At 38.6% G+C, this 24,127-nt stretch overlaps 1 protein-coding gene across 1 annotated transcript in view; it reads right to left on the reverse strand.

Moving 5' to 3' along the window:
• Window positions 1-455: 455 nt before the first annotated feature.
• Window positions 456-24,127, reverse strand: part of SNTN (sentan, cilia apical structure protein) — a 95,456-nt gene continuing 71,784 nt past the window's right edge. Inside the window, exon 4 of the mRNA XM_085624706.1 lies at window positions 456-4,008. Coding sequence (XP_085480832.1) covers window positions 3,850-4,008 — 159 coding nt within the window. The 3' untranslated portion in view covers window positions 456-3,849. The remainder of the gene's footprint in view (window positions 4,009-24,127) is intronic.

Consider the following 24,127-nt stretch of genomic DNA (forward strand, 5'->3'; position numbering starts at 1 on the left):
CGAAGTCTCTGGAATTCATCTTCAACACAGACCTCTCGTTAAAGCAAAGCATTTCAAGAGTAACACAACTTGATTTCAATTCTCCCACATGACAAAAATGAAGCTGCTTCTCCCTGAATATGACTTGAGAGCAACAGTACAAGCCTTAGTCCTCTCCTATCTGGACAGAGACAGCACCCTGCTCACTGACCTCTCTGATAGCACCATAGAGCCACTGAAAGGTATCCTAAATGCATTAGATTAGCTCAGTAAGGTCTGGAATAAATGTAACCATACAGTGCTTAATTTGTATACAGATAAGTGCCAGGGTGCTCGTCAGGAAGCCACTGCAGCTTGCACCACCCATTGCCCCTGTCAGAACTGTCATCACATTACTACTAATCATCACACTGCTACAAGTGCAACAGTTGAAACTGTTCAAGCTCCCACCCCCAAAGCAATAAGAATGGCTTGGGTGGAAGGTATTAGTTGATTTTATTATATATCTGATGTGAAATTATTTTTTTAAAGGAGAAAGTGAGTATGCCATTCAGCCATAGCTTCTAACACCATATCTGCATCTCCAGTTACCAGGGGAGAGGAGGTACAACATTGGTCATAAAAAAACCTCAGCCTGTGCTTGAACTTATGGGAAGTTTCCGTTGTCCTCACATAGGTGTCGGAGCTCTGAAGTATGACCATGACACCTTTCGCAGCATCATAGCTAGTGTGCAATATTGCACAACACTGAGACTAGGAGAGACATTGTCATTGAACCAGGCAATGACGACTATGAAGATTAATATTTTGGCAGCTAACAAAATATCTGTTTATTTTCACGTTAAACAAAAAAACTAAAATAAAAGATCAGACAGGCTTGGCTTGTGCTTAATGATGTCAGGAAATGAAAGTACACATAATAAACAATGTAATCACAATGATTTATAATAAAAAATAGTTTATGCTCTGTTTCTCCTCCTTCTTCTGCCACGCACTGTCTCCCTTCTGATGTACTGGCACCAGTCTTTCTTATGTGTAGCGTAAGCCCCCATTTCCTTTTGAAGACTCGGTCTGTTCCCTGATTATAACCTAACTTGCTTGCAGCAGCCCCAAAACTATTTGCAATATCACCACTAAGCTGCCCCCTTTCTATGCTCACAGTTCACAGTTCGATGGAACAAAACTCACATTGGTGTAGCCAGTTGGTCACTGACCTTCCAAACTCCTCTAACGTGCCTAGATGTCTTTGCCTTTTTCAATGGCTTACTCTTTCATAGTTCAGTGCACCACATAATAATATTGATTCCTGCATTAAAGACCTGTTCATGCGGCTACGGACCTCTGCTTTTTTAGGGACTGTCTCGAAATCCTCTTACATGAATTGTTTTCAGACAGCAACAGTCTTGCCCATGACATGCATTGCTTTTTACTGCATGCTTCATACAGCACGTTTGGAACACTTCAGGGCATAGCATACCCTGGTGAATGGGATGCTTCCTTCATCTATACTGCTTGGATGCCTTGCCCTGATGCCATCTTGGCTTCATCTTTTGGGTCGCTTGCGGTGGAGATAAGACCCCTATATTGCCTGGTAAGTTGCAGGTGGTGAGTAAAATGTTTCAGTGTTTGTGGTTTATACATCCATCCTCTTGATGGTGATGAGGTGGATTCTACAATTGGCCTTTCCAAGCAGACTACAATGCCTGGTTCTGCCAAAGCTTCTTCCCCATGCTTCAAGGTACAGTCTCCTTCTTTGTGTTCCTATGTCACTTCTGTATAAAAAACAATTATTTGTCTTAATCCAATATTGAATACTTTCTTACAATTGTTTGAATATCATCCATGGTTGTTCCACAATATGATAAGAATACCTGTCATCTATTCATGACAAAGATATTCATATCAAATTGTAAAACAAATATGCATGATATTTAAACAACTGTAAAAAAAGATGCAACATTGGTAACATTATGGCTACACCAAACCAGTTTCAATTACTTGCAGGTGTTACAAAGAACACCAACTCCCATAAGGCATTTCATCTATATTTCATAGGGAAGGCCTGGACTCTCCGTTTACAATGTGGTGTGTGTGTGTCAGATGAGGGTTTATAGCCTCTCCTCAACACTTTGCCTTCTGTGCCTATGGTTGTGGGATCTGTTTTTATTTGATGTGCTTAGTGCACAAAAATCAAGCTCACACTAACAAGTCAAATTTTTCATTGCTTCTATTTTGAAGAGGACATGTATCATCTGATTGTTGTTTTCCACTGTAATAATGAATTGTGGACTTTACACTGAAAGGCTGAGACTTTCCCAGTTAAAGTGAACACAATGTACCTAATAAAGGACAATACCAAGTGTCTCAGACTGAAAAACATACTATGTATCAAGTGATGTCACCTGAATGTATTCTGCGAACATCTGAATCTAATGTAGTAGAATTGTGAGAAAGTCTTCAAATGTATTCTGTAGTCAAATGTTTCTTCTTGCTCATTTCCCATTGGTGGATACCCTGAGCATCATATTGGTGTAGTGAATGTGTAACATCCTTTGTCTTAAGTCCTGTAAAAGGACCTGCTTATTCTGCTTGTGAGCTCTCAACTCTTCCCTTTCTTATAAGGAGAATCTTTGCTGGATTTTTTGTAGAACTTTACTGAGTTCTTCTTAGATTTTATGATTTACACACCTATATGCTTAATAATGGATTGTCCAGCTTATGTATTTCTTTACTTATATTATTTAAATAAACTTTTAAACTTTAGCCCTTGACCAGAATGTTTACAGCTTCACTCTAATGTATGAGATTTAATAAAGTAGAGATGGGTCCATCTGGGAGCACCAAAGTCCACTAGGGACACCACTCCAGATCCAAGTAGTTTTCACTTATTGGGGAAGTAAATGAGACACAGGTTTGCACGCTGACAGGTGACCCAAGGAGCAAAACTGGTAAATGGTTTTAAGGGGCCTTGCACAAAATGACTAACCTATGTCTCTTGGTGGTTTTGCATACGTGTCAATATTACTGGCTCCTGTTAGTGATTCGGGCATTAGGGTCAAAACTATCATGTCCTCAACTTGGGTTGGACGTGATTTGCGGAAGGCCCTCCTCCAGTAGTGGTGGTTTCTTTCCTCTTTCTTCTTCTTTTTTCCCCTTCTTTCCTCTGTTTTTGCACAAGGGTTAATCCAGGGCTTCCTTATCGTCTCAGTGCTTGCCAGATTTCCCTTTTGGTGGTCTCAGCACAGCGAGGAACTGTTTGCCAAACAACCTATCAGTGTTTAAAACATATTCCTTAGGAAGAGTTCCCCAATAAACATCCGGAAACGTTTGTTTCTGCTTTCTGTCTCTATCCTCTCAGTGCGTATTTTGACTTGCCATATTTGTAATGGCTCTCAGCAGCCCAGCGCGCATTTTTTCTGAGGTTTCGGCCAACATGGTGCTGCTTGAGAAGGATTTCCTGGTTTGATCAGTCACATTCAAAGCCACTTGCAATTTAATACCAGTGAGTTGCAATTTCGAAACCTTGTGAATCGCATTTAGAGAATAACAATGTTAAGTAAGATTTCTAAAAAATTGCATGCTGGTAATGGAGTGGCAGCGTACATATGACTTTACAATTTATAAACTGCGTATCCGTATTGTTGAAAATTATGAATCACAATTGTATTGGTAAACCGAGAACACAGATTTGATAATATACTCTGGAAGTTGCAACTTACTTCTCATAAATTGCTCAGTATTAAACCAGTACATAATGGAAAAAATACTCTCCTGTTGTTTGACACTGGTCACAATGTTTGATTTCTGGAATGCAGTAAATTACAGGATATTTTACACATGGACATATACACATGCTACGTCGGCAAAAACTTATTTAGTATTTTTCACCTTTTTAAGATCAAAAAACAGATCAGATAAAAGAGTAAAACTTAGTAAAAGGATCATGAAATCTTCAAAATCTATCTTGGTATCTTTGTCTTCTTTGAGGTTTGCCATTAACTCCTTGTATTTGGGTTTTGCGTCTTGCCCCTGTAAAAAGAGGAATGTTATTACATTTCTTGTCATGTATTCATTTTCTGTTTCGTTCAATGCTCACATTTTCAACCTATTTCTGTTAGACTAAGTATTAAATATAAACTGAAAGTGAAATTTGACCTTCCAAGTTACAACAGATCACGTGACAGAATAAACATTCTTCTAAAATGATGTCTTTGCTATCACCAATGACAATTTCCCAAGTAAACATGACAAACAAGTGTTTGAAATCGGCTCTAATAGACAAAGTAAAATAATGGTTGGGTTCAGAGTTCAGTCCTTTACTCGAAGTTCACTTTAAAGAAACATAATATTTGATTATGGAAGTAAAACACTTGAATAGTACATTTTAAAAAGACACAGAATGTGGTCTGCAATCAAGTAATCAATGACATCCAACCCTGGCATAAATCACCTTCTTTATCATCATACTCCAGTTCAATATCTGTACACCAGGGCCTGTATTATACAATGGGCGCACTGCCACTGTATGCACAATGGTACACCTTTCCGTACCCCCATGCATGTAGGGGCACACCCTCTCATGATAGCGCTAGTACTGCATGAGCAGCAGTGCTATGTACTGTCAGCATTACAGAAGGGGCCTCATAACCATTTGCAGCCCTTGTGTAATACCACAGTGCCCCGGAGGCACATAAATTGGAGGAACAGGGCATTGGACCCCAGGGCACTATGTCCCAGGTATCTATTTTAGGGGACACATGACTACCCCACAATTGTGTGATGTTTTGTTGCTAAAACCAGATCGGATAACCAGAATCCTATGGTCAAATTTCCCTTAATCACATTTTACGTTGCCCATTTGGCTTCATCAGCCTATCCGTTATCTCTTAGCATAACTAGTGTACAAGGTGCATCATCAACCAATGTTTCACATATAGCAGACATTTCATTTTTACAAGTGGTATTGGTAATAGCTAATGCTCCAATGGGGAGGAATATTTTTTATTATGAAGCTAGTCAGCATACTTGTGTAAGGAATGTTTCAGTTACCTATATCTAAGCTGTTGCAAGTTATCTAGGGAGAACTTCTCATGAAGGATTGTGAAAGATGTCATGCCATTCCTACCCAGTACATCTTCCACCATTGAGATATCAATATGATCTTGCCTACACAATCTATACGAAATCCATTGATAATTTCGCATTACAGAGGTCTACAATAGAATCTCTAGGATAATCACCCCTTTTACATCCAACTGCTACTATGGCATTCCTATCATACTATCACATGCAGTAAGCTGAGCTGGCACTCTCTCCCCATAAAAAACTCTGGGATATCCTCTCTTCCCCATGTCTGGTCTGTCAGTAGCCAAAGACAGCTCCAGCTGCAATGAAAATGCTAAGTCATTCAGGGCTAGGTGGTGTGATGCCCATTGATACTTCCTTATGCCTGGAAGAACACTGCCCTCATTATACACTACACTGCATATGGCCACCAACGATATCCTTGAAGTGCACACATCTTGTAACAGGGTAGAAAGCACTGCCTCTAGTTTAACAAGTCAACTGCCAATGAAAAGTGAGTATTTTGTAGGATATGTATAAACTTAATTAGGGTAATGCTTGTATCTAGTGTTGTTCTAAACAGCTGAAAGATAAAATACATCCTTCTTAAAACTGGCAAGCTCAGGCACCAAATTCCTTTCTATAAGAAAGAAGAGGCTCAGGCATTGGGGGTCCTCACTAACAGCACAGATGGACACCTCACAGCAACTGAAGGACACCACGCTAAAGGACGAGCACAGACTCCAATTACGCTTAAAGGTAGAATAGCAGCTCCAAATTCCTCAAAATGTCTCTCTACAAAACTGTTTGAATCAGCCTTGTACAGACGAATCTCATCAACCAATAGAGATACACAGCCTGATCTCAATCCCCTAATCTGAGCATCCCATGTAACTCAGCAGGTCAGTGTCTACAGTATCAAGGCACAGAGTGGGGGTACAAAGGATAACCTTGGCTTTTCCCATTTTTTAAATTATGTGCTGGGGACAACACCACAGCATAGCAAGCCCATTGCAAACCAGTTTTCTTGAGAACTAAGAGCATACATGGCCATTTAATGGCGTCAAAAGAAAGAGTCCCTGCTGATTCCTCAAGCCTGCAAATGTCTTCTAAATACCAGTGTACATGACATAAATAAGCCTTGTATATCTCTGAAGCATAAAAGAGAATTGATCAAGATGGACAACAGAATCTATGGCCTTGTAAAGACAGTTTACCAGAATGTTGGTCAGGAGTTTCATCTTATTTTAAGCAGAGATATAGATGTTTATGAGCTACAGTAAACCAATGGTTTCCTGGTCTTGTGTATTACCACTATGTTGGCCTTCAAATTGCATCTGGTAAGTAACTTTACTGTCTTGGAAGCCGTCCTCCTATACAACTTGGCCAGGAGGCCACTGAGATCGAGGAGAATCCCCCATAAAGTTGCACAATCACTATGAGAAATTCATCTGTTGTGATTGTGATCGCCTCATCCAGCATAGGACACACTGACTGGTGGACTTGACACAAAACCCAGTAATGCTTCACTGTATAGTAAGCCTCAATCTATACAGATATCAGTAACATGAGGCAAATTGATTTGAAACTGCTACGTAATCCTTAGTTCCAGAAACGTTCTGTAACACCTGTACCAAAAAGAGACCCTCTTACTTTCGGATAAGCCAGTTTGCCACTTATATGGCCAATCTCACAGATGTCTCACTAATATGTCAAATAGCATGCCTTGACAGCACCATATGCCATTACTCTATACTCTTCCCTTATAACCACAAAACTATGCTGAAACGTAGAATAGGGGAGTCTAAAAATCATCTCTCTAACTTAATGGTCACCTCCTTCAATTTGCCAACCTTCTGAATAACAATTATCCTCTTTACCAATATCTTAGAGATAGTTTGACCCTGAAGCAAAGCCTTATAAGACACCAAATTGTAGTGTCTAGAATAAGTGACCCCAGATTATTCTTAAAAAGAATATTAGTCGGGTCAACCAAGAAAGACATAGAACCTTATTTCAAGTTTGACAGACAGGATACTCTGGTAACCCATCTGGCCTATTAGTGTACTTGTAGTATGATGGAAGGGATATCTGCCACATTTGTGACACAGTATTCTGTCTGATAAACTCCAAATCAAGCATATAGTCACTTCATATCTGATTTTCCACACCTTCTACTTTGAGAGAGTGTAGCTGTACTTTTCTAATTTTCCTTAGAGAGAGGCCCTTGCCCCTATTGACCTGGAAGGGGCACTTCCAGCCTTTTGAAGCTAAGTACTGGCTCAGGTTTGCTGCATCTTGCTTCACCAAGAGAGGTGGGCCCCTGATACTCTTCCCCTCACACATTCTGATTGCTTTGACTTGAATCCCCATTTCTTTTGCTATCGCTTGTAAACAAATCCTACTTTGGGTTGACCTTAATGATACTCACTAATTGAACATGTGTGGATCTTGTAGTATAATAGTAGTCTTCCCCTCATTAGTATGAGTACCGTTGTGGGGTCGGGCCCCAAATGTACAAAGGAACATATGATTAGGGAGTAGACGAGATGGTGGGGTGAGTGGGGGAGCTCTAGGGTGCACATGCTGCACCAGCTTTTAGGTCGTTTGTCTCCGCCCACCACCATGCTCAATGCTACGCCACTGATTCAAATGTGACCTGACTCACCTCCTTCTTACCACCTGCTCACCTTTAGTTCCTCCATGTGACTTAGTAAATGGCCAATGGGGATGGAAGTAATATGTATGTTAATCTGTCTTTCCTGATTATCTATGTGGTATTATCTATCTGGTTACCCATTGCTGAGTAAGTGAAGTGTAATTGGGATGAGCCTCAGATATTAACAAAATGTGGGACTGATCTTAATCAGGTATGTTCGACAAAATGACTGATGACTGCCCAATGTGTTAAAAATAGATTAATTTAATAGGAAACAGTTTCTTGTTACACATATTGAGTATACTGTTTGCGGTTATGAGTGATTAAGGCAATGGAAACATGTTTTCATAGTTGTATGATTACTATTCACGATTCTGGAATAGCTTGTCTTTAACTGCTTTAGTAAGTGGCTATTCCTCCATTCGTAGAAGGGGAATGTTTATTTGGGAAACTGTATCTGAATTACCTGTCAATGAATGTGCATCTGTCTGGATCTCTCCTTCGGGTATTGGGGAGTGATTTATACTAAAGGACAGGGGTTGCCAGACTGTGAGTTGGTCTTATTTGGGGCCATGGTATAGCTTAGTACAATACAAAAGAGAACTTCTCTGATAGGGTATGTGAAGCAGAGGCAAAGCATGAGCAGGCTTAAAGTGATGTTAACTATGGGCATTGATAATTGACGCTTATGTTGTACCAGGAATCAGATATCTGAAAATGCTGTTCTGAGACATGTGGTCCTATGTGATTTCTCCATGGGAGAATATGTTGAAAGACTCAACTTTATATGGTTTAAATAGGTTGGTGGGAATCCAGTCTCCCAAGTGGCTAAATCAATAGGGTTAGAAAGATGTGTCTGCCAACACTCTCTCCTGTTGTATTTGGTCTGCCAGGTAGGGAAATCTCCTCTTTAGTCTTCTAGGGTTCTTTAGATAGAAAGTACTGTCGCCAAGAAACCCTTCTGAGTATAATAAGTTATGATGGTTTATCAAATTGTAGTCTTACTCTCTGTTGGAAAATGGCCCTCTCTGAAAGGTCACCCCAAACATTTTTCATTTCTCCTCTTTATCGGACGTATGAGCACTTTACCAGTGCTAAAGTGCATGTGCTCTCTCCTCTAAACATGGTAACATTGGCCTAATTGGCATATTTAATTTACTTATAAGTCTTTAGAAAAGTGCCCTACATGTGCCAGGGCCTATAAATAAAATGTTACTAGTGGGCCTGGAGCACTGAGTAAACCCCCCACTTAAGTAGCCCCTTACCCATGTCTCAGGCCTACCACTGCAGAGCCTACATGTTCAGTTTACATTGCCATGTTGACTTGGCATGTAAAACCCCTTGCCAAGCCTTACACTCCTATTTCTTACATATAAGTCACCCCTAAGGTAGGCCCTAGGTAGCCCAAGGGCAGGGTGCTGTGTAAGCAGAAGGTAGGACAGGTACTTCTAAGCTTTGCATGCACTAGTAGTGAAAAAGACCCTATGGGAGGTCATGCCTCCCCCTCAAATAGGTTAACATTGGGGATTCTTTGTTAGATCTAACATGTGTAATTCCCAATTGAAAGGAGGTGGGCTGTCCTGTTTAATACCTATGGAATTGTAATGATAAATCCCCTTTAATGGTAAAGTCAAATTTATCATTGCAATTTTAAAAATGCTAATTTTAGAAAGATGGCATTTTTCTGTTCTTAGCCCTGTGTGCCTGCGGCCTGTCTCCAATACATGTCTGGAGTGGGTTACAGTTGGACTTTGTGTATTCTCCCTAGACAGGAATACACAAAGGGAGTTTAGGTGTGACTGTGTGGCCATCCAAATGCTGATGGGCCATCTTGGGCAAGATGGGAGGGAGGAGATGACACTTACACTTAAATAGTCGATGCTCTGTCCACACACAAAGGGCTGCATACACCCCGGTAGTGAGTCTGGAGCCAAAGCAGAAAGAAAGGACCTGTGTGCACCTCAAAGCCCCTTCATTGAAGTTCCCCCCAAGTAAAGGCACAACTGGGTATACGTACTGGACCTCTGACCCTACCAACTCAGTACACTTCTGGATCCGAACACAACTTGCCAAATGCAGAACTGTTGTGCTAAGGATTGCCACTCTGCTGGGCTGCTGCTCTGGAACACTGCTGCCTTGCTGTGTTGCCCTGCTGCTCTGTCTGACTGGCCCTTCATCACTTGACCCAGAGTGACTCCAAACGTTAGCCGACTAGCCTCCTTTTCTTTAAATACTCAGGGACATCAAAGTATTTAACCCTGTTCCTGTGCCTAGTCCATTGGAATTGGATCCAGGTGCTTGCTCCAGTGGAACTGAAGCATCTTCTGCTGCATGAGGCAGAATCACCGCATCATCGGTGTAGTGAGAACAGAACCGCTGCATCGCACTTGGAACCAGTGCATCACCATGGGAACTGACACATTGAAACCGCCGCTTTGCCACCACTGCAGGAGAGACGATCAACACATTCCCTCGAAGAGAAACCAGATGTATATTACTCAGAATGAGTGCATATCGGAACCAGCGCTTCGTCTTCGGGACCAGTGCATTGCCATTGTTGCATGGCGAAAATCAATGCATCTCCTCGGTTGCCAGATCGATACCGATGCATCGGTTGGCTGCACCCCGCATTTCATGTTTGCGACCAGGTTTAAGGATTTGCTCCTCAGCAGGCCATGCATGGGTGCTGTATCCAGCCCATGCTTCATTGCAGTCAGCCTGAACTCTTGACTTTGTCCCAGTCCAGCATTAACAAATAACCCTCTTAGGCACTTATTGCTTCTAAGCGCAAGTTTCACTTTTATTCTTTGCAAATTCATATCTTGACTTCTACTTGCTGGATTCTTGTCGTTTTGGTCTTGTTTTATTAAAAAAAATCTTAATCTATTGTTCTAAACTGGTGTGGAGACTTTTTGTGGTGTTTTTACTGTGTTACTGTTTGAAGTGATGCACAAATACTTTAAACATTTTCTCTTAAGTTAAGCCGGCCTGGTCTGTGCCAAGCTACCAGAGGGTGAGCACAGGTTATTTTATGGTGCGCATTTGACTTACCCGGACTAGGATTGTGGTTCCTGCTTGGCCTGGGTGCATACCTTTGCCAATCAGAAATACAATTTCTAACACTCTCCATATGTCCATCTGCAAAATATAAATCTTTAGGTTATCAATGATGATAGGTCAGCCATTGACGTGACCACTAGTGCTAGTTACATTTTGGATGGTACAGCAAACATGAGTCTATTTTCGTGAGCCCCATTATCCAGAAGAGTAAGCTTCAGGATATGCCACACACTTCTCATGGATCACTAGGAAAGAGTGTCAAGGTCTTCAACCTGTAAAATGATCAATTACTGTACTGCAGAGGTTCCAGGCGGTAGGTGAGCAGTTGTTGGCCATACTTCTCTTGGCATGGAGGGTGGATGGATGCATACTTTTTGTTGGTCTCTCAGAGAACCAGATGCATTGTCAGTTAGCTGCTTCATTTAATATATGGAAAAGGGATTGTTAACATGACATTGAAGAAAACTCGTTTGCATGATCCATTGTGACATCACAGTGCTAATACCACTGATCTTTGATGAATGGAGTTCTGCAATGTTGTGCAGAATCTGATGCATGCTGGCAATCATTTTATTGATTACCTGTCTAAGATCCTTTTGGAAAGTAAAAAAAAACTTAAGATGACAGGCATGCTTCAAATAAACCAATGAGAATGGATACACCTCTGCTCACAATAATTAGAAGGTCCATGGAGATGAAATGATATGTGCGAGCTACATCCTGTGGTCTGCAATCGGGGCTGAAAGGGGGAAACACTTGTGCTGTGGGACTCAGTCCTTCTCCTTTGTCACCTAGGGAAAGCTCTCTGCATATCGTAGGCACCTCTATCAGGGTTGAGAAGAAACAAGAAACACTTTTTGGTGTACTGCAAATGTCTCAACAGGTTGGTCAAAATGTTCAATGGATTGGCCATGTCGGCTATGTTTTTCCATTAGGGTCACCAACCAAGAGGGTAAAGACAATCTCAATGTTGAATCTCTTACTGGTCAGAGGGCAAAGTGGAGTGGAAAGGCAGTTGCCTGCCCTAAACTAGTTCTTTGTTTCACTATATATTTGAACATGCATATGCATCTAATCATAAATGAGGGCTATGATGTGCACTGGGAAAATGTTTAAGCTCATATGTCCAAGGTGAATAGATTAATTTTGCGTAAGTTCATAGAAGTAAAGCTGATAGAAAACAATCCGAGTTTGCTAGTTTTATATTTTTTGCTGCTATCCCTAACTTAGGGCAAACCAGTACTTGGTGAAGTGCCACCTTTAGCAAAAGCTCATCAGCGAAGGACGAACATTGTGAGGTTTATGGCCTCAGGCACCAGTGTTAATTCAAAAAAATATGCGTGTTTCCCCTGTGAAAGCACGCCAATTGGTTACCATTAGACCGAAATAGAACTTGACTTTACTGAGAAAGGATAGGAAAAAATATTACCCCAGTTTCCCTAATTTATCAAACAAAACCTATTGCTTAACTGTAATTTGAACTATGTATCTTTTTCCAAACTTCCTTTCAACAGTGAATTAGAAAGTCAAGTCTGTAATAAACACAGGTGTAAATTATTCAGTGGAGGTGCAAAGAGTAACACGCCTGCCTTCTGTTCTTTACATGTTGTGTCTGAAATGTTCAGTGTCGTCCAATGGATCTATCATTTAAATTAATTTAATGTACTGCTTACTCATTTCCTTGGCCCGCAAGTTCCTAGAAGATGCTGCTAACAAAATGTGAAATGCTACCAGTAAACAAAGCGAATCAATTATATATATCTTCGACAAATGTTAACGTGTAACCTTTAATCTAAATTTTTGTATTTTAGTATTATAGTAGAGACACACAAAACAGAAAATTGTTATATAAACGTTGGTGGCTTTTTCTAGAAAAATTGCAGATTTAAACGCCGTCTTTATTTAGCAAAAACAAACACATATATATATATTATCTACTGGCGGTCGCCAGTAGATAGTTATAGTTAGGACCGAGTTTCCATAGGAAATCTCAAAATTCTATTTTGAATAACTTTGGCGCTGGTTGATGAATCCTCGCGCAATTTTCAAAACTAATGGGGCGCTCCGTTCAGCTCCTACCCTGAAAGTCTCGGGGTGATTCGTCAAGCAGGGGCTGAGAAAAAAGGGGGGTCCCAAAACGCGTTTTCCCCATGCATTTTTCCATAGGACCTTTAGACACAGCTACAGCCTGAACGGCTGAACAGAATTACTTGAAATTTGGCAGAGAGGTAGCCATAAGGTCAAGGAAGTGCCTTTTGCAGGTCTGGTGTAAATCTGTTCAGTATTTCCTGAGAAAATAGCATTTGAAAGCATATTAATATCTATACGCGCGCAGCGTGCGCGCACTGAGCAAGCCCTGTGCGTGCACCCTGCCGTGCGCGAGCGTAATTGTGATTGGTTGTTACATGTCAGTAAACATTCGAATCGGTCGAAATCAGGAAGTGTCGGCCGCCATTTTGTCTGTCGCACTAAAAAGGAAAGGTGGAGACCGTGAACAGGGGGCAGGGTAGGGAGTTCTAGACCCCCTAGCCATTGTCAGGGGGGCACAGTAGGACCACGAAGGGCAAAAAAGAAAGATTTTAATTTTTTTAAAAACATCGCGAGGTGCGCGCACTCTACGCGTACCCGAAAAAACCTTAAAAACATCACGAGGTGCGCGCACTCAGCGCGCACCCAAAAAAAAGGCTTAAAAAAAAATAGAAATAAAAATCACTTTTAAGTGTTTAGATATTAGGTGGCTCTAAAAAGAGCCCTTGTGTTCATTGAGTGTTTTTTGGTACCTACAAGTAAGTACCGATGCAGAGTCTAAAGTTCAAGAGGAAGACTCTGTTCCCTTCATCATTGAAATGTACACCGTCTCCTCTATAAATGTCTTGCATGTCATGTTGTAACGCAAGTTGTTGTGGTATATAGAACCCATACCATAGTCTCTGAGGAAAGCAGAAACAGACTTATTGACGTGCTTTCTTGCTTTGTCAATCTGCGGACAAAATTGGTTGGACCAGTTCCACTTTTGCCTTTGGCATATATTAGAATATACAAAGGCAGATTGAGGAAAAAGCGACATCAATTGCACAAAGGTGTCCTTAATAAGCATTTCCAGACCTACCCCAGTTAAAGTGCCTAGGTCATTTCCACCACAGTGCACAATAATAAGGTTAGGCTGTGGGAGATGTAGAAAGGTTTTCACCAAAGGCATTAATTGGTGCCACTTTAACCCTCTCTGACCAATCCATTTAATGTCTACATTTGGCAAAGCAAGGTCTCTCACCATACCTCTTTTTTCTGCAAATTTTTCACTCCAGAAGACATAGCTATGACCTACAATCCACACTGTGAACATCTTTCAAGGAGAACAGGATGCACTCAGGAGGTGTCTTTCAGTAGAATGGCAATATGAAAAGAAAGACAGTTGAAAAATGGAGGCATACATACTTTTTTTAATAAAAAGAACTCATTGGCTGTTTCAAACCATTCTACACTAAAAACTAGGCTGTATGTTTACATTTTTAAAAGCATGTTTTGGATTGGTTCAGAAAAATGTGTTCCCACTGAACATTACTTTGGATTTGCTGTTAGGTTTGAAAAGTCAAGCACTCTTGCTCTTTGGATTTGAAACATTGTCTTCTGAACTTCTGACCTCTCTGCTCACACCTGTGTTCCATGAGCTGTTGCTATGGTAGCAGGCAGAAGTCATGTTGGGGGAAGGGATGATTTGCAAAGGGGTTGAAAGTAGCAACCAATAGAAATGTGTGATTCCATTTGAAAAAATGTGGGAAGGACTGTGATTTTACATTAACATGTATATGTGGGAAAAAAGACAGGGAAAAATTGCCATTTATTGGTTGTGGAGAGAGGAGAGAGGTGTACAGCTCTGAGATTCTGGCTCTGATAATCTGCTGTTTGAGTGCCACATTTCTTTCTCAACTAATTAATTTTAAAGGTGAGTTATGAGTTTGAGAGGGGAAGTATGTGGTGTATTTTGATAAAAATATTAGAATTGTCATTCTTGTTTTAAAGTTGTGTTTTACATTTTGTGGTTTAGAAGATATTTAACTATCTTGAACTTGTAAGATATTATGGAGTATGTCTTCACTGTAAGTTAAGGTGTAGTGGTATCAGTGAGGAATATTGTTTTGTGCCTAGAATCACATCATGAGTCTGTCTGCACACAGGATTTGTTGACAGAGATTTAATTTGTGTTGCTTTTGTTCTGTTAGCCTTGCACTCGCAGAAAAGGGGTAGTTTGTTATCTTAAAGTGTGATGGTTAGCATTCAGCAGAAATCATTTACTGACCAATGAGATTCAAATGCAAACACATTTGAAAATAGTATGGTACATTTTCCTACCACTTTAAAAGTTGTGTTTTACATTTTATGTTAAGGAAGATATTTAAGTGGCTTGAACATGTTATATATTATGGAGTATGTCTTCATTATAAGTTAATGTGTACTGGTATCACCCAGGAATACTGTTTTCTACCTAGAATCATACCATGAGACAGTGAGCACACAGGAAATGTAAACAGAGATTTGATTCGGGTTGGTCTTGCTCTATTACTCTTGCACTCGCAGGAAAGGGGCAGCTTGTTTTTTGTAATGCATGGTGATGGCCTCAAGGAGCTGTTAGGACATGTGCTCCTTTCTGCCTGTCTAAAGTAGAAGGAACATGTGTCAGGCTGTTACAGTAATTATCACTTGCTCTACCGCAGTAGTAAATGTGCTTTGAAATTGCCAAAGGAAATATCGCTTTCTGCCTAGAATCAGACCATGAGTCTCTGTGCACACAGGAATTGTTGTCAGCGTTTTAATTTGTGTTGCTGTTGTTCTGTAAAACCTGCACATCCAGGAAAGGCCCAGCTTGTTTTCTTCCAATGTGTTGGTTAGCACTCAGCAGAAATCAGTATCTCAAAAATGTGAGGCAAATGCAAACACATTTGAAAATAGCATGATAGATTTTTCATCAATTCTTGCAATGGCTGAGGTGGTTTCTACATGTTGAAAACTACAATTACCCTTACCACACATGTACTCTTACACACATGTCTGTACTCTTCATGCAGTTGTGGGAGTCTCCATGCAGATCTCTCTTGCAGCTGACAATACACAGTCTCCAGAAACAAACTCTTTGCACACACGCAGCAGCTTCTGCTACACTCCCATGCGTAATAGTCAGCTCAGTGTGGTGTTTCAGATAGCAGTGTGTAAAGCAAACAGATTCAACGTCACCACGGCTCATTTCCTTTGCTCTAGTTTAATCACTCACCCTCTAACACATGGTTATGGTCTCAAGGAGCTGTTAGGACATGTGCTCCTTTCTGCCTGTCTAAACTAGAAGGAACATGTGTCAGGCTGTTACAGTAATTATCACTTGCTCTACCCCAGTAGTAAATGTGCTTTCAAATTGCCAAAGGAAATATCGCTTTCTGCCTAGAATCAGACCATGAGTCTGTGTGCACACAGGAATTGTTGTCAGCGTTTTAATTTGTGTTGCTGTTGTTCTGTAAAACTTGCACATTCAGGAAAGGCCCAGCAAATTTTCTAAAAATGTGTTGGTTAGCAAGAAATCAGTATCAGAAAAATGTGAGGCAAATGCAAACACATTTGAAAATAGCATGGTAGATTTTTCATCAATTCTTGCAATGGCTGAGGTGGTTTCTACATGTTGAAAACTCCAATTAACACTTACCACACATGTACTCTTACACACATGTCTGTACTCTTCATGCAGTTGTGGGAGTGTCTATGCAGATCTCTCTTGTAGCTGACAATACACAGTCTCCAGAAACACACTCTTTGCACACATGCAGCAGCTTCTGCTACACTCCCATGCGTAATAGTCAGCTCTGTGTGGTGTTTCAGATAGCAGTGTGTAACGCAAACAGATTCAACGTCACCAAGGCTCATTTCCTTTGCTGTAGTCTAATCACTCACCCTGTAACACATGGTCATGGTGTCAAATAGCTGTAAGGACATGTGCTCTTTTCTACTTCTTTAAAATATAACAAAAATGTGTCAGGCTGTCACAGTAATTATCATTTGCTCCTCAACAGAAGTAAATGTGCATTCAAATTGCCAACCAAATATCTTTTTCTGCCTAGAATCACACCATGAGTCTGTGTGCACACAGGAATTGTTGTCAGAGATTTAATTCATGTTTCTTCTATTTTGTAAGAGTTTGACTCGTAGGAAAGGATCAGCTCATGTGATAGGATTTGAAAAGTTTAAAAAAAAAATTGTAATGAATTTAAATTACATAAAGGTATTTTCTTTTAGTTTTTTGCAGGTATTGCTGAGCAACAGTGAAAAAATATAAAGATGCCTATAAAGTCAAGAAAAAGAAAAGAAAAGAAACAACAACTATATTTGAATACGACTGATAAAAAAAAAACTAGGAGGCGAAGCATGTGTTGGAAAACAGAAAAAGTCTTCTGGTAAGCAAACTAAAGAATTTTTAAAAAATATCTTCCAAAACAAAAAAAATGATCGAAAGGTACATTCAAACAGTGTTTCAAGTACAAAACAACAACAGAGTCGACAACAAAAACAAAATGCTAATATAGACTCAGAAGTTAGGAAGAGTGACTTAACACGGAAAATAGATTTTAAAAACATTGGTCGAAAAATGTTTCAGAGAAGAGTGATGTTAAATTTGCTGAAGGATGTGAAAAAATATAAGAAAAAAAGCAAATTTTATAAGAAAAATAAATTAATTGAAAGTATTGCTACCAAGGCATTAGAAATAAAAAAAAAACTATTCATTTTAATTTTGAACAGGATGCGTAGATTAGATAAATTAGTGAATGCAATGAAGTCACAAAGCAAAAGGAAAAGAGAAGTAAAAAAAAAAACTTTTGTAAAGTGTTCTTAGGAGAATGGAAGCATAGTTCAAGTACTGAACCATTTTTTAATGAAGAGAGTTATCTTCAAAGTAATAGTTTGTTGCATGCAGTTGACACCAATGGTAGAGCTTATGAAGTTAAGGATGGTTGTGTAATGGAAAAGGAGAAAATGGTTCCAAGAAATGAGGAACAAGTGATGGCTGATGAGGTTATGGGAAGACGTCCTAAAGCCCCAGTGTACACTTGGAATTGTAGTAGTATTTGTACTGTGCGTCAGGAATCTATTGATAAATTACTTGACTTTCTAAGAGAATATAGTAAAAAGAGTGTTAAACAGAAGATTAAGGTGCTTCAAAGACTAGATCCATGCAGAGTGAGAGAGAATACTGGTTTGCAAGGACATTCTCTGGCTTGTCTATCTAGGAAAGTGTGTCAAAGTGTTTTTCACCATTTTAGGATGCTGGCTGTTCATCATACTGAAATGAGAAAGTTTGTGAGAACATTGTATTTTGCTAAAAGTCCAGCACTAAAGTTAAATGAGTTGAATAATGCTCTGTTCCGTGGATCTGTATCAGATGTAGTGAAGGTTACTGATGAGATTCAGTTTTGTTACTTTGGTCCAGAGCAAGAAAATGTAGAAAATGACACAGTGATTGATGAAAATGTGGAAGAGAATGTAGAACTCACTGTTAGTAAAAATTTTGAGGATGAAATGACAAAATTTACTATCATCTCTAATGAAAGACCAAATATTACTTGTATTTGTTGCCGGAGAAGCCATTACAAAATTCAAACAAGGAATGTTGATCTGTATAAAAAAAGTGAAAATGAAGATAATTATAAGTGGAAAGATTTTGCAACATATATATTTCTGGAAAATTGTTTTGATTTGGGTGAAGATCAGCGTATTTGTAAATACTGTTATAACAAGTTAGAAGAAAATAGAATGCCAGCTAGAGCTGTACATAATAATTTAGAATTGGTTGATATTCCTCCAGAACTTTCTGATTTAAATACGTATGAGTCTATACTCATTCAATGTTTCCATCCGTTTCAGACCATAGTGCGTATGGAGCCAAAAACTGGTAAATTACCTCCTTCGGATTTACAAAGAGGTTTAAAAGGAAGAGTTGTCTATTTGCCATTGGATGTGAAAACAAATATGGAAACAATTGATGCAGATACTTTGGAAACTGAACCATTAGTTATTCTGGTTAATTGTGTACCTACGAAGAATAAGAAAATTTGGCAGGAGCTGGTGAATGTACGAAAAGTACAAAGAGCAAATTTGTATGTGAAAAAAAATAATAAATGGTATGAAGCCATTTATATGGATGAAGATGAAGAAGAAATACTAGAAGACACAGGAATACCAACTGGGCAACTTGAACAAGTGGATAAGTCAAAAGAAGATGAAATTTATGAACATTTCAGCATACATCCTCTACATTCTAAAGAAGTTATGGGAAATGCTATTGATCTGTTTCAGATGAAGAAAGCACAAGGAACTCCCGTGAGTGTATGGGAGGAGAGCTTGAAAGCTCGTTGTTTTCCCCAGCTGTTTCCTACAGGAGAAGGAGGACGATATGATGAACGTCCAGTACAGATTCCTGCTTCTGAGTATCGGACTACAAGACTATATGCAGAAGATCCGAGATTTCGTCAAAGTATTCCTTATTTGTTCCATCTTTCATTTGAAAGTGACTTGTCAGCACTATCTTATGCAGTAAATCATATTTTGAAAACTGGAGTACATCTACGTAATGTGACTGCAAAGGATTTTATGAACAAAGTGCAACAGCGAGATGATCATTTGGAATCTCAATTGATCAATTTGATGGCTTGTCAGCGTGGGACGAATGAATATTGGTACCAACGCCATGGAGAATTGAAATGTATGTTACGGAATTTAGGAACTCCTACATGGTTCCTTACCCTAAGCTGTGCTGAGTACGCTTGGGATGATCTTCTGGATTTTCTTTGAGAGGCAAATTCAAATATTGAAAACATCCAATACAAGACAGCAGGAGAATTGTGCTCATTGGATCCGGTTAATGTTTGCAGATATTTCAATCATAGATTTGAGGCTATGATGTCCTTCATCTGCAATAAAAAAAATCCACCTCTTGGAGAAGTTGTGGATTTCTTTTGGAGAAAAGAGTACCAAGCCAGAGGTGCTCCTCATATTCATATGCTGTTGTGGATCAAGGATGCTCCAAAATTTGGAACAGATTCTGATGATGCAGTTTTAAGTTTCATCGAAGGATATGCAACATGTGCTATACCTAAAAGTACAGAAGAGAAAAATTTAAAAGAGCAAGTTTTACGTTTCCAAAGTCATCGGTGTGGAAAATACTGTCGACGAAAGTACAAGAGTAAAGCTAAATTCTACACAAAATGTCGATTTGGATTTCCACGACCTGTTCTTTCAAAAGGAAGAGTAAACAGTTTTATGTCAGCTGTGCGACATACTATTACAAGAAAATCGCCTAAAAATACCTACAATCTAAGAAGAAAAGAAGAGTCAAAATATATAAATGACTACAACCCAGTCATTTTTATCCATGTGGAATGCTAACATGGATATACAGTATGTGGCTGACAATTCTATTGCTGTTGCTCGCTATGTCACATCTTACATCACTAAATCTGAGAAAACGGAATTGAAAGAAATGTGGGAAGAGATTTCTCACGAGAAGACTGTCAGTAAGAAGCTATACAGTTTCAGTTTAAAGATGTTATCGCATCGAGAAATTGGATCCTACGAATGCTCAGATAGGTTATCATCTGCAAGTCTGTACTCAAAATCCAGAAGAATAATTTGGGCAAGTTTAGGTCTTGCAGGAATGCGAAATCGGGTACTGAAATCTATTCGAGAAATTGAATATTTAGCAGAGTACGAACCAGAAAGTACAGACATTTTAAGAACAAACATGTTGGACACATATTATCCACAAAGAAGTCATCACCTTGAGAACATGTGTCTCTATGAAGTGCTGCAGAACTTTATTTTTAAACGGAATGTCACAGAAGATATCAACAATGGAAAATATAAAGTCATTGGTGAGGAAGGATGTTTGGTGAAGCAAACAAAAGGAAGTTTGATAAATCACCGGAAGCTGAGTTGCGACAGTCCTGATAAAAAGGAATTTTACTACTTGGCACTTTTGCAGCTGTTTAAACCATGGCGTTCAGAGGACGAACTACTTGGAGAATTTCAGAGCTATGAAGATTCCTTCAATGCTAGCAAAGACAGCGTCGAATGCAGTACTTTCACAACTTATGTTCAAATGTTAAATGAAGAAATTGAACAAGAAGCAACAATTGCAGCTGAAGTAGCTAGAGACAGTTTTCAAGACAGTCAAAGTTCTGGGACATTCAGTCAAGATCCTCTAGGACAACCGATCATCGAAAATGAAGCAGCAATAGCTATGAACGAAGTGGAAACAGCTATGAATCAAGCTCAGGAAGATTTAGTAGACTTAACATATTTGGAGGAGCAACTGAATGAAGAACAAAAACAAATTTATGAAGAAGTCAGACAAAAAATTGATCACGGATTACTACATGAAAATAAAGAGTGCTCATGCACATCTTTTGAACCAATGAGAATGTATGTAAGTGGACAAGCAGGAACTGGAAAAAGTTTCTTAATTAATGTAATTAGAAGCTACCTACAGAAGAAAATGGAATCCATTTTGTCTTGTGTTGTTACTGCTCCAACTGGGTTAGCAGCGTATAACATCAAAGGAGTTACCTTACATCGTTTGCTAATGTTACCAGTAGAGCATGAGAACAAAATACAGTACCACAAACTAGCAGGAGAAGCATGCTTGGAAGTTTCAAGAGTATTGAAGAAAATGAAAGTACTCATTATTGATGAGGTTAGCATGGTATCAAACTTAATGCTTGCCTTTGTGCATTTAAGAATGCAGCAAATTCTGAAGACAGATTTTGACGTCCTATTTGGAGGAAAACACGTCATAGTTTTTGGAGATCTTTTGCAACTTACTCCAGTTAAAGGACAACCGGTATTCCATACACTTACACATGAAGACACAAAAAAGTCATTAGGAAGTATAGCCAATGTAAATATTTGGACCTATTTTGAGTATAAGGAACTCATTACCAATATGAGGCAAGCCAATGATGAGGACTATGCAAGTATTCTGAAAGATATAAGAATTGGACTACTCACAGAACATGGCAGAAAAGCATTACAGAGTCGATTGCTGAGTAATTTGTTTCCAACAGAAGAAATAGTTCCAGAGAAAATATACAAGGAAATTGCAGAAAAAAATACTGTAATCTGCTTAATGCCAACACTACATGAATGCTCTGTATTCAATCAAGAACTTTTGAAATTGGAAAATGAAGACATCATAAAACTGGAAGCTGTGGATAAAATAGAACATGAACGAATAACTGTTATATTGACAGGCAAATTGGGTACTAAATTGGATTCTCTGGAGAAAAACATTTCAAAAACAGCTGGTTTGGAAAAGAATCTTTATGTGTGTATGAACTGTAGAGTAATTTTAAGACGGAATTTGGATGTAGAGAAAGGTTTAGTGAATGGAGCTATGGGAAGAGTTGTGGGTTTTATTAATTACCAGAAAAAAGTTGGAATTGAATGTTTAAAAATAAAATTTGATCAGATACAAGAGGTTAAAGACATTTGTCATTGTTCAGTTCGTTTCTTGCTTGTGAAAGACTTATATGTGCGTAGGAAGCAGTTTCCGTTTTCTCTAGCATATGCTGTAACTATTCACAAATCTCAAGGATTAACTGTTGATAGTGCTTTTGTAAACATTGGATCTACTGTGTTTAAAGAAGGTATGGCATATGTTGCTTTGTCACGTGTGAAAAAATTATCTGGTTTATTCATGATAGACTTTGATGATTCAAAAGGAAGTGCTGATGCAAACTGTGTAAAGGAGTACAATAGATGAAGAAGAAGCTATGCTCCTCATTTAGGTCAGTATCCTGAGTTTGAAAAACGTGTTGTTTGTCGGAAAAGGAGATTTGAGAATATCTGTAATGAGGATGTACAGTAGAGAAAACAAAAAGATAGTGATGTGACTGCAAGCAAAAAGAAAAAGGACAGTGTGGAAGAGGTTGTTGGTTGTCATTTTGAAAATAGCTCTGGTGTTAACTGCTACGCAAATGTAGTGCTGAATGTTGTATTTTATCTTGATTTTTTGCAAGAGCAGATAACACTAAATCATGAAAAAAGATTCTGTTCTTTGCTGAGTCTCCTCTATGAGAAGCTGAGTAATGATAAAACTAAAATAGAAAGTGCTTCTGATGTTAGAAATCTTTTAGATGTATGTTCTGGACGTACACAGTTTACACAAAATGTCCAGCAAGATGCACAGGAATTCTTGATGTATATCCTGATGGTACTGGAAGATGAAGGGGTAGAAGTAGAACATTTATTTGGTGTCTCTTATAAATGGGAACATTGTTGTGATAACTGTATGAACACAAGCAGTAGTAATGTTGATTCTGAAAGGTTCATATATTTACCATTACCAGAGAGTAAAACAGTGACTTTTAGTAAATTAGTTAAAGATGCTAATCACAACATGGAATGTTCTCAATGTAAATCAGACATGTTGTCAACGTTATTTTTAAAGAAATATGAACAGTATGTAATTTTAATGATGCAACGTTGTAGAGCTGATGGTTCAAAATTGGACACTTTAATAAAGAAGTTTACAGGACAACAATTATCAATATCTGGAAAAACTTTTGTTGCAGTTGCAATAATTTTTCATGATGGACCTTCTATAACTTCTGGTCATTACACAGTTTATCTTAAATGTGAAAAAGGATGGACACTGTGTAATGATTCTCAATTGATTTTCAAGCAAAGTTTGCCTTATGATTTACCCAATTGTTACCTAATTTTTTTGAAACCCAAATTTTAACTACTAACATCATCATTGGAAGAAAGCATTATTAAAATTTAAAAGGATTAAAATTGGATATTTCGCTCAAAAGAGATTTTAAACTTACCGTTTGGCCGTAAGGAAAGGTAAAACAAACAATTGTGGACTTCTTTGACAGATATTATTTTGGAAAATGTTCTTTTGTAACAAGGTTTACAGACGTTATTTTTTGGAAATTGTTATTCTTCTTAAAAGGTATTTTTAGCATTTCTATTAAGGTATGTTTTAGTGAGGATACATTTGGGGCTTTTTTAAACAATCTTTCAGATTTGTTTTTTTTTTGCCCGCTGTTAAATGATGAATACAATTGATTTCACTATTTTCAGTGAAAATCAAAACACTCTAAAAACAGCAAAAAAAGGGCAAAAAATTGCTTTGCTAAATATGAAAAAACATGTACTGTTTAATAAAGTGTATTGTTGAATATTAATACTTTTTTCCTTTTTTTCAGAACTAGAAAGAACATTTAGAAGATGTAATTCAGTTATCTTTGCAATTAAATAAAAACATTTAATTCTAAATTATTTATTTTGATGGTCAGGTAAGTTTAACATATCTGTATGTGTCAC

Source organism: Triturus cristatus, chromosome 9 (genome assembly GCF_964204655.1).
Source record: "Triturus cristatus chromosome 9, aTriCri1.1, whole genome shotgun sequence".
In the NCBI taxonomy this organism is placed as follows: domain Eukaryota; kingdom Metazoa; phylum Chordata; class Amphibia; order Caudata; family Salamandridae; genus Triturus; species Triturus cristatus.